Source organism: Pelodiscus sinensis, chromosome 2, assembly GCF_049634645.1.
Source record: "Pelodiscus sinensis isolate JC-2024 chromosome 2, ASM4963464v1, whole genome shotgun sequence".
Taxonomy (NCBI): Eukaryota; Metazoa; Chordata; order Testudines; family Trionychidae; genus Pelodiscus; species Pelodiscus sinensis.
Genome location: NC_134712.1, coordinates 41,137,668 through 41,152,209, shown reverse-complemented (window position 1 = coordinate 41,152,209; position 14,542 = coordinate 41,137,668). Strand labels below are relative to the sequence as shown.

The following is a 14,542-nucleotide window of genomic DNA, read 5'->3' as shown; positions in this document are numbered from 1 at the left end:
TCCGGAGAAAAGCCTGGTCTGCTGGGGGGGGGGGGGGGGGTACTAGCTGCGCCCCGCCCCCCCCAGCAGACCAGGGAGAGGGCTTTTTCCCCGAACGGGAGAGTCATTGTATTTATGAAAGAACACTGACAATCTTACATTAGATCGTCAGTGTTCTTGCACAAATTCAAAGCGGCCAGTATAGACAGCTAGCAAGTATTTGTGAAAGAACACTGACAATCTTACATTAGATCGTCAGTGTTCTTGCACAAATTCAAAGTGGCCAGTATAGACAGCTGGCAAGTTTTTCCGCAAAAGCACCTGCTTTTGCGGAAAAACTTGCCAGTCTAGTTATAGCCTTGCAGTATAACCTCAACACTTGGGATACATCTAGATTACAAGTCTCTGCCAAAAGAGGCATGTAAAATAGGCTACGCGATATAGTCAATGAAGCCGGGATTTAAATATCCCTGGCTTCATTAAAATAAAAATGGCCATCGCGCTGTGCCAGCTCAGATGATTGTTGGCACAACGCACAAGTCAAGACATGGATCGGTTGACAGAGGAAGCCTTTGTTGACCGCTCCTGTAAACCTCATTTCACGAGGCATAAGGGAGCGGTCAACAAAGGCTTCCCTTCTCGACCGATCCGCATCTTGACTGGTGAGCTGTGCCAACGATCAGCTGAGCTTGCACAGCGCGGTGGCCATTTTTATTTTAATGAAGCCGGGAATATTTAAATCCCCACTTCATTGACTATGTCGGGTAGCCTATTTTACATGCCTCTGGTGGCAGAGGAGTGTAATCTAGATGTATCCTTGCAGTATAATTTAACTATTGTTCTATTTACTTGTTGAAGGTTTCGCTGAAACCTTTTCACAGTCGACTGTTGGGAATATATACAAAATAGGAAATAATCATTAAAAATTTAATAACAACATAACTTTTGGCAGCTAAATTGGCGCCTCCCCCTAGCGTAGCACCTGGGGAAACTGCTCCCCCTCTCCCCTTTGCTACACCATTGGATGTCAGTTGAGCTGGACTGGAGCTGTTGTTGCTGCTTATGCTAAAATCCAATCCCATTTTATCCCAGCTAGATGTCTGGTGTCTTGGATTATGCTGGAGCTCATAGAAGTGGCAACATCATCTGGGTCCCTCTCTGGCCTGGCCTGGTAAGGGTGTCTTAGGATGACAAAGGTTTGGTGTCCTAGGAGATGGGGAGGGGGGGTGGTTAACAGCTTGTGATGATGAAGCTCACTCCAGTAAGCAATTTTTCTCCCAAAAGTCTCTCTCTCTCCATTATTTTGTCCAGTTAGGCCTAGTTTCTGAGGCCTAGTTTCTGATGCACAGATTTTCATAAAATCAGTGGCTGGAAGGAACATTGAAAGGTCATTAAGTTCAATCCCCTGCACTCATGGCAGGACCAAGCACCATCTAGATCATCCCTGAAAGGTGTTTGCCTAACCTGCTCTTAAAAATCTCCAGAGATTGAGATTCCCTATACCATTTATTCCAGTACTTAACCCAACCTGACAATCAGGAAGTTTTTCCTCATGACACATCCAAACCTCCTTTGCTGTAATTTGAGCCCATTGCTTCTTGTCCTATCATTAGAGGCTAAGGAGAATAATTTCTCTTCATCCTCCTTTTAGCAACCTTTTATGTACTTGAAAGCTGTTATGTCCCCCTCTCAGTCTTCATTTTTTTCCAGACATTTTTGAAGTCATGTTTTCTAGACCTTTAATCATTTTCATTGCTTTTCTTTGGACCTTCTCCAATTTGTCCACATCTTTCCTGAAATGTAGTCCCCAGAAATGGAGACAGTACTCCAACTGGGGCCTAATTAGCATGAAGTAGAGCAGAAGAATTACTTCGCATGTCTTGTTTACAACACTCTTGCTAATACATCCCAAAACGTAAGACTCATATTTAACTTGTGGTCCACTATGATCTCTAGATCCCTCTGCATTATTCCTTCCTAAGTAGTCATTTCCCATTTTGTATGTGTGCAACTGATTGTTCATTCCTAGGTGGAAGAAAGGCTTTTGTGTCTAGACTTTTTGTTTGTCTGTTTCCCTTTTGTATCTTTACCATCAATATTTGTCATTATAGGTTATTGTGCTATAGTATGAACTTCAACTGGACTGAGTTCACAGTTGTGATAACTAGGCCTGCAGATTTACCTGAACACTGCCATTGGCTCATTCCTGCAAGTGCTCTTCATGTATAACTCCTTTTGAAAACAATGGGAGTTCTGTATGTGGAGCACATCCACAATCACAGTTACTATAGAAGGTACACGCACAATATTCAATCTATATCCCACTTGTACAAATTCTGTGAGCTCAACTGTTAAAAAGGAGAAACCAGCTGACATGTGCAATTGTATTCCTGCAGGTGTGAGAACCATTGGAACATCTGCATGGCTAATTAGGTAATTACATGTACCACTAGCCGGTTAGGCTCCTAAATAGCCACTTGCAATCATGGTAATTGTGGACATAGGTATACATCTGTATGCACATTTTTTTGCATGTAGACTTTAGGCCTCCATTTTTACAAGTTTCATCCTTATTATTAAGTAAAGATAATACTTTCATTTGATATTTCTTCACTTGGTTTCCTTTCTCAGCCCTGAACTGTAACTATTATTTCTGTTCCATTCACATATGTTTAATTATATATTTGCTATTTGTTATGTTATAGAATGGGAATTGGAAATTGTTATGGTTTTACAATTAACTTTACAGTACAGTGAATGTGTGCACAGATGAAAAGATGAGTAGTAAATGTAGAGAGGCAGCGGCTGTTGCTGAATAAGGCTGGACAGCTGTGCCCATCACATGTTGACATTGCATGTTCAGTAGACTTACTGTTAAGAGTTCCATGTGCAGAGCTACACACACAAAAAGCCATTTTCAGTGCACAAGTTTCACAGGTCCTACATTACCCAGAAACTAAAATACATATCCCAGCACCTTGTAAACTATACACACATACCCCTCTCATTTACAGAGCACTCCAGTAACGTATAATATGTAAACAATATATTGTATATGAGCATTCCAGACTACTTAGCAAGATCTCAAAACCTTAATCTTCCCCAGTAATGTGGGAAAGTGACCAAACACTGACCTAAAGAAGAGATTAGCCTTTCTCCTGAGATTGATGGACATACTTTGACACCCTTACTTGCAGACTGGTAATTTTTGTGGAAGTTGCCACTTGTCCATTAGTAACTGGACTTTACATTACTAACTCATTTTATACAGGCCACCAAGCCACTGACAAATTGCCATGTCTAACTACTGTCAGACAAATCCAGATTTAGTTTGGTGACTAATGAAAAAATGGCTAGATAAATTGCTTTATTCTTTGAACCATCCAGTGATTTTTCACATACCAATCTTAAAGTACATATGCAATCCCTCTATCCTATCCCTTATCCTCTAAAGAGAGGACAGGAGCAATACGGTAAGTATTACAATTTATTAATTCTGAGCTTTTCTGTGTGATTTTGTAACAAAATCTGAGGTTCTCCTGCATGCTTGTTGGCAAGCAAGAATGTTTTCTTATGTGTCAACATACATTTATTTATCCTTACTCCACCTTAAATATAGGCCCCACTCAAAGATATGTTCAGGAAAGCATTTATTTTGTTCAAATACCCCTACAGAAAAAGAAAGCAAGACTGCAATCCATGCCTCCAGCTGTCCCATCTCTCTTTAGCCTGGTTCTTGCCTTCTACAATTCATGGGGCTGAACTTCTTGTCAGGTGGAGGAGGGTGGGCAAAGGACAATTCCTGAGAACAACATGCAAATGCTCCTAGCATGCCTCAGACTGTAGTCCTAGCCATACAGCTATGCTAAAGCTCATTGCCCTTTCAGAAAGCAGAAGGGCATAGCCCAATGTCCAATCTCATCCTTTTTTCCCCTACTCAGCAACTTTTCATGCTGGGGCAACCCCTGGTCATTCTCGTCCACTGGCATTCACTGTAAATGCTGCTGCTGCTCTACCCCCAGGCATCATTGGCCAACTCCACAATCCCTGGGCTATACATATGACAGAAAACATTAGTTTTCAATAAAAAGCCCCTTAAACACACTTAACTTGAAAGACTTTGTACATTTATGGAGGAATATGCATATAACTGGAAGAATTGACCTCTCAAGTGCAGCATAATCAAGATTCAATGTTACATTCCAGAGAAGTCTTTGCACACTGTAATATGGGTCTGGACTCAAAAACTGTCATTGTAAGAAAAGCAGTGTGTGTTTTTTCAGTTAGGTTTACGCCACTGTTTTTTCTTTAAATGGGTTCTTAAAATAATCTAATCACTTTCAGTTGCCAATTACACCCAAGTTTAAAATAATTAAAGCAAAATCATTAAAGAGAAATTATACAAGACTTGCCATCAACTAGAGAAGTGCATCTTATTTCTAAAAACTGCCATTGGAATGATTTGAGAGTACTCTATAAGGGTACATCTACACTTGCACCCTAGTTCGAACTAGGGATGCAAATGTTGGTGACCAAAATTGCTAATGAAGTGGGGATTTAAATATCCATGCTTCATTAGCATAATCTTGCCTGCGTGCTGAGGAGTAATGTTAGTTTGAACCAAGGAATTTGATTCAAACTAACGTGGCCCGGAGCGCATTTCCTGGTTCGAAACAGCTGAGCTCCGAACAGGGCGAGATTATGCGAATGAAGTGTGGGATATTTAAATCCCCGCTTCATTAGCAATTTCAGTTGCCTACATTTGCATCCCTAGTTCAAACTAGGGTACAAGTGTAGATGTACCCTAACAGTCAACCACAGATTGTACCTCCCTGTCACCAGTGGCAGTGTGGAGCAGGGGCTGGTGGCAGCCCCCAGCAGCACAGGGCCGAGGTCATACTCCCAGGTAGCCTGCAGCAGCGCAGGACCAGAACCAGAGCCTGAGTTCTTGGCAGCCCTTAGCAGTGGGCTCAGGGAGCCATCAGCAGCCTGTAGCACGAGGGCTGGGTCCAGAGCCAGCCCCTGGCAGCCTCCAGAGCCAGCCCCTGGCAGACTCACAGGCCAGGTGTAGTGGGGATTCCTTGGATCTGGCAGTGCTATGGGTCAGTGGGCTGGGGAACCATGATAGGGGACCTCCCCTGGTGTGGCAAGTCCCCTGGTTTGAAACCAGTTAGGTACCAAGGGTGCCAGACCAGGGAGGTCCAACCTGTAATTTCTAGTCCAAGCAAACTCAATCAAAAACAAATCTAAATCTGAGACGACTATCTGAACCCAGTCCTATCACATTCAAAGCTCCCCTTGACTTCAGTTTTGGATACAAATGACAGGGTCAGAAGGAACTTTCCTGCAACAAGCAATAAGTATGATGGGCACACCTGCCTCAGTTGACCCATTCAGATACCTCAACGACTCTGTGTCAGAATCCTTCACTTAAACAGTACCCCTCCTAGAGACCAATTTACTACCAAAATTAGTGATCATCATTAGCAATGCTTCTTGATCAAAGGGATAGCCTGGAGAGGCCAGTATCCAAGTAATCAACATGAGGTGGGGGAAGAGGCCCAGTCCCAGTTATAACTTTAGAGGCATCCTGTGAGAACCCCTTCTCCAGCAGAGAGTTTATGACAATATTAGCTACCAAGGGGAGGTGAGCTTGGATGCAGTGGGAGGATCTAAAGGATTATAACAATTATAAAGGCACCAAGTTCTCAGAATAAAGAAAACCCATTATGCCTGACAAACATACTCTAAACTTAGGTTGCATTAAAAAAGAATGGGCAAAGGCAGACAGAAAGCAAGCAGGAGGGTGGAAGCTACCCCATTTATTATATAGAGTGAGACATGCATGATTACTAGGAATGTGAATAGCTGAGCGGTAAGCATCACACCTTATCAGGTGATGCTTGCCGTTTATGATTAACCAGCAGCCTGGCCAGGCTGGAGCAGCCCCCCCATCCGGCTGGGCCCACAGCGTGGCACCACAGGCAGGCCTGGGCTGCAGCACCCTGCCACACCTCGTGCACTCCAGCCCAATCAGAGCAGCCCCTGCCCACAAGGGGCCCACCCTGGCTGGAGCACCCCGCCATGCCGCAGGTGCTCCAGCCTGGCTGGTCCTCCACCTACCCCGTTTAAGTGGATAACCAGTTAAACATAACATTTAACCAGTTCACTGATTAAACAGGATTTTATACCTAATGACTACCTGGCTTGGTGACAGGTAGCGTAAGAGTGTGCATGGTAAGGATGTAAAATCCCATTTAATCTGTTAACAGGTTAAATGTATTGTTTAAACCAATAAAGAGAGGGTTCGGGGGCCACTCCAGCCCAGCTGGGGTAGAGGAGTCCCCTCCCTCACCCTCTGCTGGGCTGGAGTGGCACTCTCATCACAAGCAGGGGCTGTTCAGCTGGAACAGGCCCTGCCTGCGGGGAATCTGGGCCCGCCACGGACAGAGGATGCTCCTGTAAACCAAAGCATCCCCTATCCATAGGGGGCCCGCTACAGGACTAGAACTGCTCCAGCTCCCACCAGTTAGCCGCTTTAAACATTCACATCCCTAGTGCATGGTGCAAGCAACTCACAGCACTCATCAGAACATAGGAATAGCCATACTGGGTCAGGGGCAAAGAAAGGTCAGTCATATTCCTTCCAGCAACAACAAAAGGCATCATGATGAATCCCTTTCCTGCCCCCTCTCTTTAATCAAAACCCTGGTCTTGGATGTATCTGAAACCCTTCAAGAAGCCAACATTACTTTTCCTTCATGTTCCACTCAAGATACTTGAACTTCATTTTGAATTGCTTTCATTCTTCCTCATTCTTGTTTTTTGTCCTGCCTGTCTTATATCTGGTTCTTTTCCTGTCCAATCATCTATCTATACAACAATATCCAGTCTCTGGCACAAGGCAAGTACATCAAACCCATATTAGCTTGATCACTAATTATAAAAATGCACGATCAATTCCCTACTAACATAGGGTATGTCTACACTACCCTCCTAGTTCGAACTAGGAGGGAAATGTAGGCATACCGCACTTGCAAATGAAGCCCGGGATTTGAATTTCCCGGGCTTCATTTGCATAAGCCGGGCGCCGCCATTTTTAAATCCCAGCTGGTTCGAACCCCGTGCCGCGCGGCTACACGCGGCACGAACTAGGTAGTTCGAACTAGGCTTCCTAGGAAGCCTAGTTCGAACTACCGTTACTCCTCGTGGAATGAGGAAGCCTAGTTCGAACTACCTAATTCGTGCCGCGTGTAGCCGCGCGGCACGGGGTTCGAACCAGCTGGGATTTAAAAATGGCGGCGCCCGGCTCATGCAAATGAAGCCCGGGAAATTCAAATCCTGGTGTGACGGGGCAGCCCCGCCCTCGGCGGAGAGCCCCGCACCGGCCGCCCTGTACAGCGGGAGGCGGAGCGCCCCCCGCCGCTGCCCGCGGTGTTCGGCGGCGGTGAGGAACGCGTTGGCCTCCGACGCGCCGGAGGACGTCATCCGGGCGCGCCGGAGCCTAGGCCCCGTTGCCCTGGCAACGGACAGACGCCCCGGCGCGGGGGGCGGGGACGGCGCAGGACGCCGGGGCCGCGCCCCCGGCGCCAACTTTAAAATGGGACCGCGGCCCCAAGGGAAGGGGGGGCAGCAGACCGCGGGCGGAGGACAGCGCCGTGGAGAGCGGCGCAGAGCAGCGCAGCGCGGCTCCGCACCCCACCGCACAGCCCCACACCGGCCAGGGGAGCAACGCCGAGGCAGCGGACCACCCCCAGGCTCGCGGGTACCCCTGACGGCGGCGAATCGGTGAGCTCGGGAGCACGAGGGGAAGGAAGCAGCCCAGGGCAGAGTCAGGGATGACTGGTGGGCTGGCGAGTTAAGGGGTCGAACCCCGTCAGCCGGGTTCGGGTCACTTGGACCAGAACCCTTAGGGCCCTGGGCTGGGGCCCGTGAGAGTGGGCGGGCCCGGGCCCCCCTTCCCCTCCTGCGTTGTTGCGGGGGGGGAAACCGAAGACGAAAGCGCGGAAAAGACTAGCCGAGGGAGCTCGAGACTCAAGGACCATAGCGAGCCCTCTGGGCAAACGCCGCGGGGCGGCATGGGGGCGTCACAGATGGTGGAGAATGTGGGTATCGTGGGGATCCTACCCCGGATGTAAGGGGCGATTATAAAAAAAAAAAAAAAAAAAAAAAAAACACCTACTCACGAACCCAGCCCCCCCCCTAGGAAAGGAAAGGGGGTGTGAGAAGGCTTAGGGAGCACTAACAGGGGGGTGTTTTGTGGTGTTTTTCGGAAAAAGGGGAGTGAGAACTGCACCGGGACACACCATGGATCCGGCGCAATTCATGGAGTGGGTCAAGGAGACCCAAAGGCAAAACCAACAGCAGCAGTCAGCCTTAATCCAGCAGCTCACCACCCAGCAACAAGAGCAGCAAAAACAACTGATCCGGGAGGTAGCCGAGCAAATGAAGGCGCAACAGGAAGAGTGGATGAGACGATATCCACCGGCAATGGTGACCCCCCTGAGTCCAGCGTGCCCCGAAGAGGAGGGGCCAGCAGGAGAGGGGGAGGTGGTACGCCTGCCCATACGGCTAACTAAGATGGGGCCGGCTGACGATCCTGAGGCATACCTCGCCACCTTTGAGAGGGTGGCGACGGTAGCCCGGTGGCCAGAATCCCACTGGGCTACACTACTGGCCCCATACCTAACGGGCCCGGCTCAGTTAGCATATAGGGGTTTAAGTGACCGCGAGGCCCCGCATTACTACCGATTGAAGGAGGCCATACTCGACCAAATGGGGATCACGCCTGAGACGCACCGCCAGAAGTTCCGGGGTGAACCCTACAGCGCCGAGGTTCGCCCCCGGGCCATGGCCCAGAAGCTAAGAGAGGCCGCATGGCGCTGGCTGGAGCCTGAGCAACACACGGGGCCCCAGGTGGCAGAACAAGTCGTCCTGGAACAATTCGTCAACATCCTCCCCGCCGGCGGACAGCGATGGGTCCGCAGACACCATCCCTCCACCCTCCACGAAGCCGTGGAGTTGATGACAGACTATGAGGCCGCCGAACGGGCCGACGGGCGCGACCGCGGGCGGAAAGCCACCCCCTCACCGCGTCTCGACATCGGACGGGGAGTCCAAAGGAGAAGGAGCCCAGAGAGGGACGGGCCGCGGAGATGGGCCGCCGCAGCGAGGCCAGCGCGGGGCGAGGAGGGGCCACGGGAGGCACCGCAACCCCGGCCTGAACCCCCCCGGCGTCAGAGGCCGGGCACCCCACCTCCGGCCCGCGGGACCCGCTTCCGCTGTGGCCAAGAGGGGCACTTCATCCGGGACTGCCCCTATATGGACTGCTCCTACGCCCAGGCCTTGGCGGGGGCCGAACCTGAGGCCAGCGACGGGCAAGGTAGGATATTAAGGACCGTAGGGATAGGGGGTAAGACGGTGGTAGCCCTTGTGGACTCTGGCTGCAGCCAGACGATTATAAGAGCCGATCTACTCCCGGAGGGAGGACCACGGGGCCCGCCGGTCTGGGTGCAGTGCGTACACGGCGATTCCCACCAATACGCTACTGCGTGGGCCCAGATATCGGATGGGGACCGCCAAGAGTGGTGCTACGTGGTGGTCGCCCCTAGGCTAGTGTACCCCGCGCTCCTAGGACGGGATTGGCGGGGCTTCCGCCGGGCCCTGAACGCATGGCAGGAACGAGGGCCTCCCCAGAGAGAGGAGGGTATGATTGGGGACCCCCGCCCCGGCCCACAAGAGGGCGAGGCAGAAGGACCGCGAATACTGGAGCTAGTGGATGGTGACTTTATACAGGAACAGCGGGAAGATCCGTCACTCCGACATGCATGGAGTGCCGCCCGGGATCCGCAGGACGAGGACGCTCCCCAGGCCGACAGGCCGACCAGCCCCTACTTTGAGGTACGACACGATCGGTTGTACCGGGTGGACGGGGGGCAGGGGGGCGATTCAGGGGTCGAGCAGTTGCTGGTGCCAAAAAGGTACCGACAACGCCTCATGGAGCTAGCCCACGCTAACCCCTGGGCCGGGCACCTGGGGGCAGAAAAGACTGTGCAGCGTATCATTCGGCGGTTCTATTGGCCGGGCATCTTCCGCGAAGTACAGGACTTTTGTGGCTCCTGCCCCGAGTGCCAAAAGGTTAGGCCGAAGGGGGTACCCAAAGCCCCCCTGGTGCCGTTGCCCGTGGTGGGAGTGCCCTTCGCGAGGGTCGCCATGGATATAGTCGGCCCGTTGGACAAATCCAAAACCGGGCACCAGTATATTTTGTTGCTATTAGACTATGCAACACGATATCTGGAGGCCATCCCACTCAGAAACGTGCACGCCAGCACCCTTGCTGCGGAACTCGTGAAGATTTTTGCCCGAGTGGGGCTGCCGGAGCAGATTCTAACCGACCAAGGGACTAACTTCACCTCGAGACTGATGAACGAGTTGTGTAAGTTGTTGCGGATTGAGCGGCTGAAAACGGCCATCTACCACCCCCAAACAGACGGGTTAGTAGAACGTTTTAATAGAACGCTAAAGGAGATGCTAAGGAAGTTTGTAGGGCAGGAACCCCGGGATTGGGACGCGTTGTTGCCAGCGCTTCTGTTCGCGATACGGGAGGTGCCCCAATCCTCTACAGGATTTTCCCCGTTTGAACTATTGTTCGGCCGACACCCGCGGGGGATACTAGACATTATTCGTGAGAATTGGGAGGAACAGGGGACCCGAGTGCAGGGGTCGGTACAGTATGTCCTGAACCTCCGGGAAAAGCTGCACAGGCTAGGGGAGTTCGCGAAAGAGAACCTGGAGCAAGCCCAAGCCAAGCAAGCCCGGTACTATAACCAGGGAGCTCAGTTGCGGGTGTTCGACCCGGGCCAACGGGTCCTGGTGCTGTTGCCGACCCCCGGCTCGAAGTTGTTGGCCAAGTGGCAAGGGCCCTTCGAGATCCTGAGGCGTGGAGGGGACGTCGATTATGAGGTTAAGGTGTCAGGGAGGAAGAATGACACACGCATTTACCATATTAATCTCTTGAAAGCCTGGAAGCAACGGGAGGCCTTCTGGATCAACCCAGTGCCCCCCGACCCGGAGTTAGGACCCGGGGACCTCGACGGGGCAACCCCGCCCCAGGCCTTCCCCACAGGAACCGACCTAACCGAGGCCCAGAGGAATGACCTGGAGGAGCTGCTACGGACCTTCGGGGATGTCCTGACGGCCGAGCCGGGGCAAACCACCCTCATCCACCACCACATAGAGACGGAACCCCGGAAGACGGTGTGTGAACGAGTACGGCCCGTGCCCCGGCGGATGTGGGAGACGGTGCGAGGGGAGGTGCAGAAGATGCTCCAGTGGGGAGTCGTGGAGGAATCCTTCAGCGAATGGCGCAGCCCTATAGTGCTCGTCCCGAAGCCCGACGGATCACTACGATTCTGCATCGACTTCCGTAAAGTCAATGCGCAGTCGCGCTTCGATGCCTACCCCATGCCACGGGTCGATGAACTGCTAGACCGGCTCGGAGGCGCCCGGTACCTGTCCACTTTGGATCTGACCCGAGGATACTGGCAGATTCCCCTGACGCCGACCTCCCGAGAGAAGACGGCCTTCTCGACCCCATTTGGGCTTTACCATTTTACACGGATGCCCTTCGGGCTACATGGCGCCGCCGCGACGTTTCAGCGCCTTATGGACCGGGTACTGAGAGAACAGGGAAGATGGGCGGCCGCCTACATCGACGACATCGTCGTGTACAGCCAGACATGGGGCGAACACCTCCAACACGTAGGGGCCGTGCTACAGGCTCTGCGGGAAGCCGGGCTGACGGCGAACCCACGAAAGTGCCGCTTCGGGGAAAAGGAGGTAGTCTATCTGGGGTATGTAGTAGGAAGGGGTCAAATACGTCCCATGGTAGAAAAGGTTGAAGCCTTGAAGAGCTACCCCCCACCCAAAACAAAGAAACAGGTGCGCCAGTTTCTCGGGTTAGCCGGATACTATCGGCGTTTTATCCCAAACTTCGCGACGATAGCAGCGCCGCTAACGGACTTAACTCGGGCCGCGATGCCCCAGAAGGTGGGCTGGTCGACCGAGTGCGAGGTAGCCTTTCAGAGGTTAAAGGAAAGTTTAAGTCGCGACCCCGTATTGGCCCAACCTGACTTTAACCTCCCCTTTACGGTCCTAACAGACGCCTCCGAGACGGGGATTGGGGCGGTCCTCTCGCAGGGTGAAGGAGAGGAAGAACACCCGGTGGTGTACATCAGTCGCAAGCTCTTCCCACGGGAGCGTCGCTACTCGACCATTGAGAAGGAGGCCCTTGCGGTAAAGTGGGCCTTAGACATGTTAAGATACTATCTTTTAGGGGGACGGTTCAAGGTGGTCACGGACCACGCCCCACTCTGGTGGATACAAACTATGAAGGACGCGAACCCGCGCCTGATGCGGTGGTACCTGGCCCTCCAGCCATACGCCTTTGACGTGGCCCACCGACCTGGCGCGCAGCATCAAAATGCGGACTTCTTTTCGAGAAGGTACGAGGCAGACTCGGAAGAAGAGGGAGGGCAGTTAAAGGGGGAGGTGTGTGACGGGGCAGCCCCGCCCTCGGCGGAGAGCCCCGCACCGGCCGCCCTGTACAGCGGGAGGCGGAGCGCCCCCCGCCGCTGCCCGCGGTGTTCGGCGGCGGCGAGGAACGCGTTGGCCTCCGACGCGCCGGAGGACGACATCCGGGCGCGCCGGAGCCTAGGCCCCGTTGCCCTGGCAACCGACAGACGCCCCGGCGCGGGGGGCGGGGACGGCGCAGGACGCCGGGGCCGCGCCCCCGGCGCCAACTTTAAAATGGGACCGCGGCCCCAAGGGAAGGGGGGGCAGCAGACCGCAGGCGGAGGACAGCGCCGTGGAGAGCGGCGCAGAGCAGCGCAGCGCGGCTCCGCACCCCACCGCACAGCCCCACACCGGCCAGGGGAGCAACGCCGAGGCAGCGGACCACCCCCAGGCTCGCGGGTACCCCTGACGGCGGCGAATCGGTGAGCTCGGGAGCACGAGGGGAAGGAAGCAGCCCAGGGCAGAGTCAGGGATGACTGGTGGGCTGGCGAGTTAAGGGGTCGAACCCCGTCAGCCGGGTTCGGGTCACTTGGACCAGAACCCTTAGGGCCCTGGGCTGGGGCCCGTGAGAGTGGGCGGGCCCGGGCCCCCCTTCCCCTCCTGCGTTGTTGCGGGGGGGGAAACCGAAGACGAAAGCGCGGAAAAGACTAGCCGAGGGAGCTCGAGACTCAAGGACCATAGCGAGCCCTCTGGGCAAACGCCGCGGGGCGGCATGGGGGCGTCACACCTGGGCTTCATTTGCAAGTGCGGTATGCCTACATTACCCCGCTAGTTTGAACTAGCGGGGTAGTGTAGACATACCCATACTTCTATTCTCCTGCCATTATTTCCCCTTCTGCCTCTAACAGCACTTCCTCAGATACAACAGGTCTGTCATCCAAAACTCCCTCACAAAATCATCTAATCCCTGCTATTGCTAAAGGCTCCTCTGTGTGCTTTAACGTAGTACCACTTCAAACAGTACACCAGCAGGGTAAGCCGATTAATGAGCAATAGGCTAGTGCAATATAGACATCACACCCCTATAGAGTACCTTACTGCACTTTTTAGTAAGCCCCTAGTCACGCAAAACAGTTTTGAGTCCCTGCCCTCTCTATTTCTGTTACAATAAAGAATTTTTTGAGAAAAAAAAATCTTCCTTGCTGCTTGTTGACAGACCATCAGTTTAAAAATAAGTTGAATTTTGGGCCTATATCATGGTACTTGGCAGTATATAGTACCTTTAGGCTCATGCTTCCTACAGCTCTTCATCTGCAAAAAGAGTAAGGACTGAGATATAGTTTATTCACCTGTATGTACAAATTCAGCAACACAAACCAGGATCTAGATTTTCATCTTTTACACTGAAGTAAATCATTGGTGTTACTATCAATTTACACAAGAGTAACTGATCAAAGTCTGACCTAATTATGTAGTCTCTCAGGAGGATTTACAGCAAGGAATTCCAAAGATGGCTGGCTTCCTTCCAAGACAGCTGCTAAGAGCCAAAAGAGAAGACAATATTATTAGCATGTAAAAGTGGTTTATAGTCTCATCTGTGCCCTGAGTCTCCTGGGTGCAGCCAAGGGAGAGAAGTTGCAAGGAAGTGACCCCCTGTTTCTAGGCCTATTGCTACCCCAGCCACAAGATGGATCGGATTAGTTTTAGGGCTACTCTCATCTGTACTGGATGGCTATTACTCTGGGTTATTTGCCAGTCAAGAGCAATCAGAGCACCACTGAGATCTAGTGTTGCCCCCTGCAATACCTTCAGTACATGCACCTCCTACTTTTGGAGGTGCAGCAGTGTTGATATTTTCATGCCAGGGGAATCCCCACTGAGGAGATCCAACAGCTTTCTGGCCCTTTTACGCCATAGAGAAATGCAAAAGAGCCAGAAAGTATTAGAGACTCTGGTCCCAAATACTCTTCTGACTGTGAGCCCCAAGGATTTCTAAAAGGAGAATATGGTTCGAAATATTCTAAGTGCTGTACAGAAGAGAATTAGCTAA

General features: G+C 52.0%; 1 protein-coding gene across 1 annotated transcript; it reads left to right on the top strand.

Annotated features, from left to right (window-relative positions):
* The first annotated feature begins 9,663 nt into the window (after positions 1-9,663).
* On the top strand, positions 9,664-12,277 carry LOC142826672 (uncharacterized). Its single transcript, XM_075919741.1, has 3 exons — positions 9,664-10,414; positions 11,000-11,817; positions 12,140-12,277. Exons 1-3 carry the CDS (start codon positions 9,688-9,690, stop codon positions 12,275-12,277), a joined length of 1,683 nt encoding a protein of 560 aa, XP_075775856.1. The 5' UTR covers positions 9,664-9,687.
* The last annotated feature ends 2,265 nt before the right edge of the window (positions 12,278-14,542 follow it).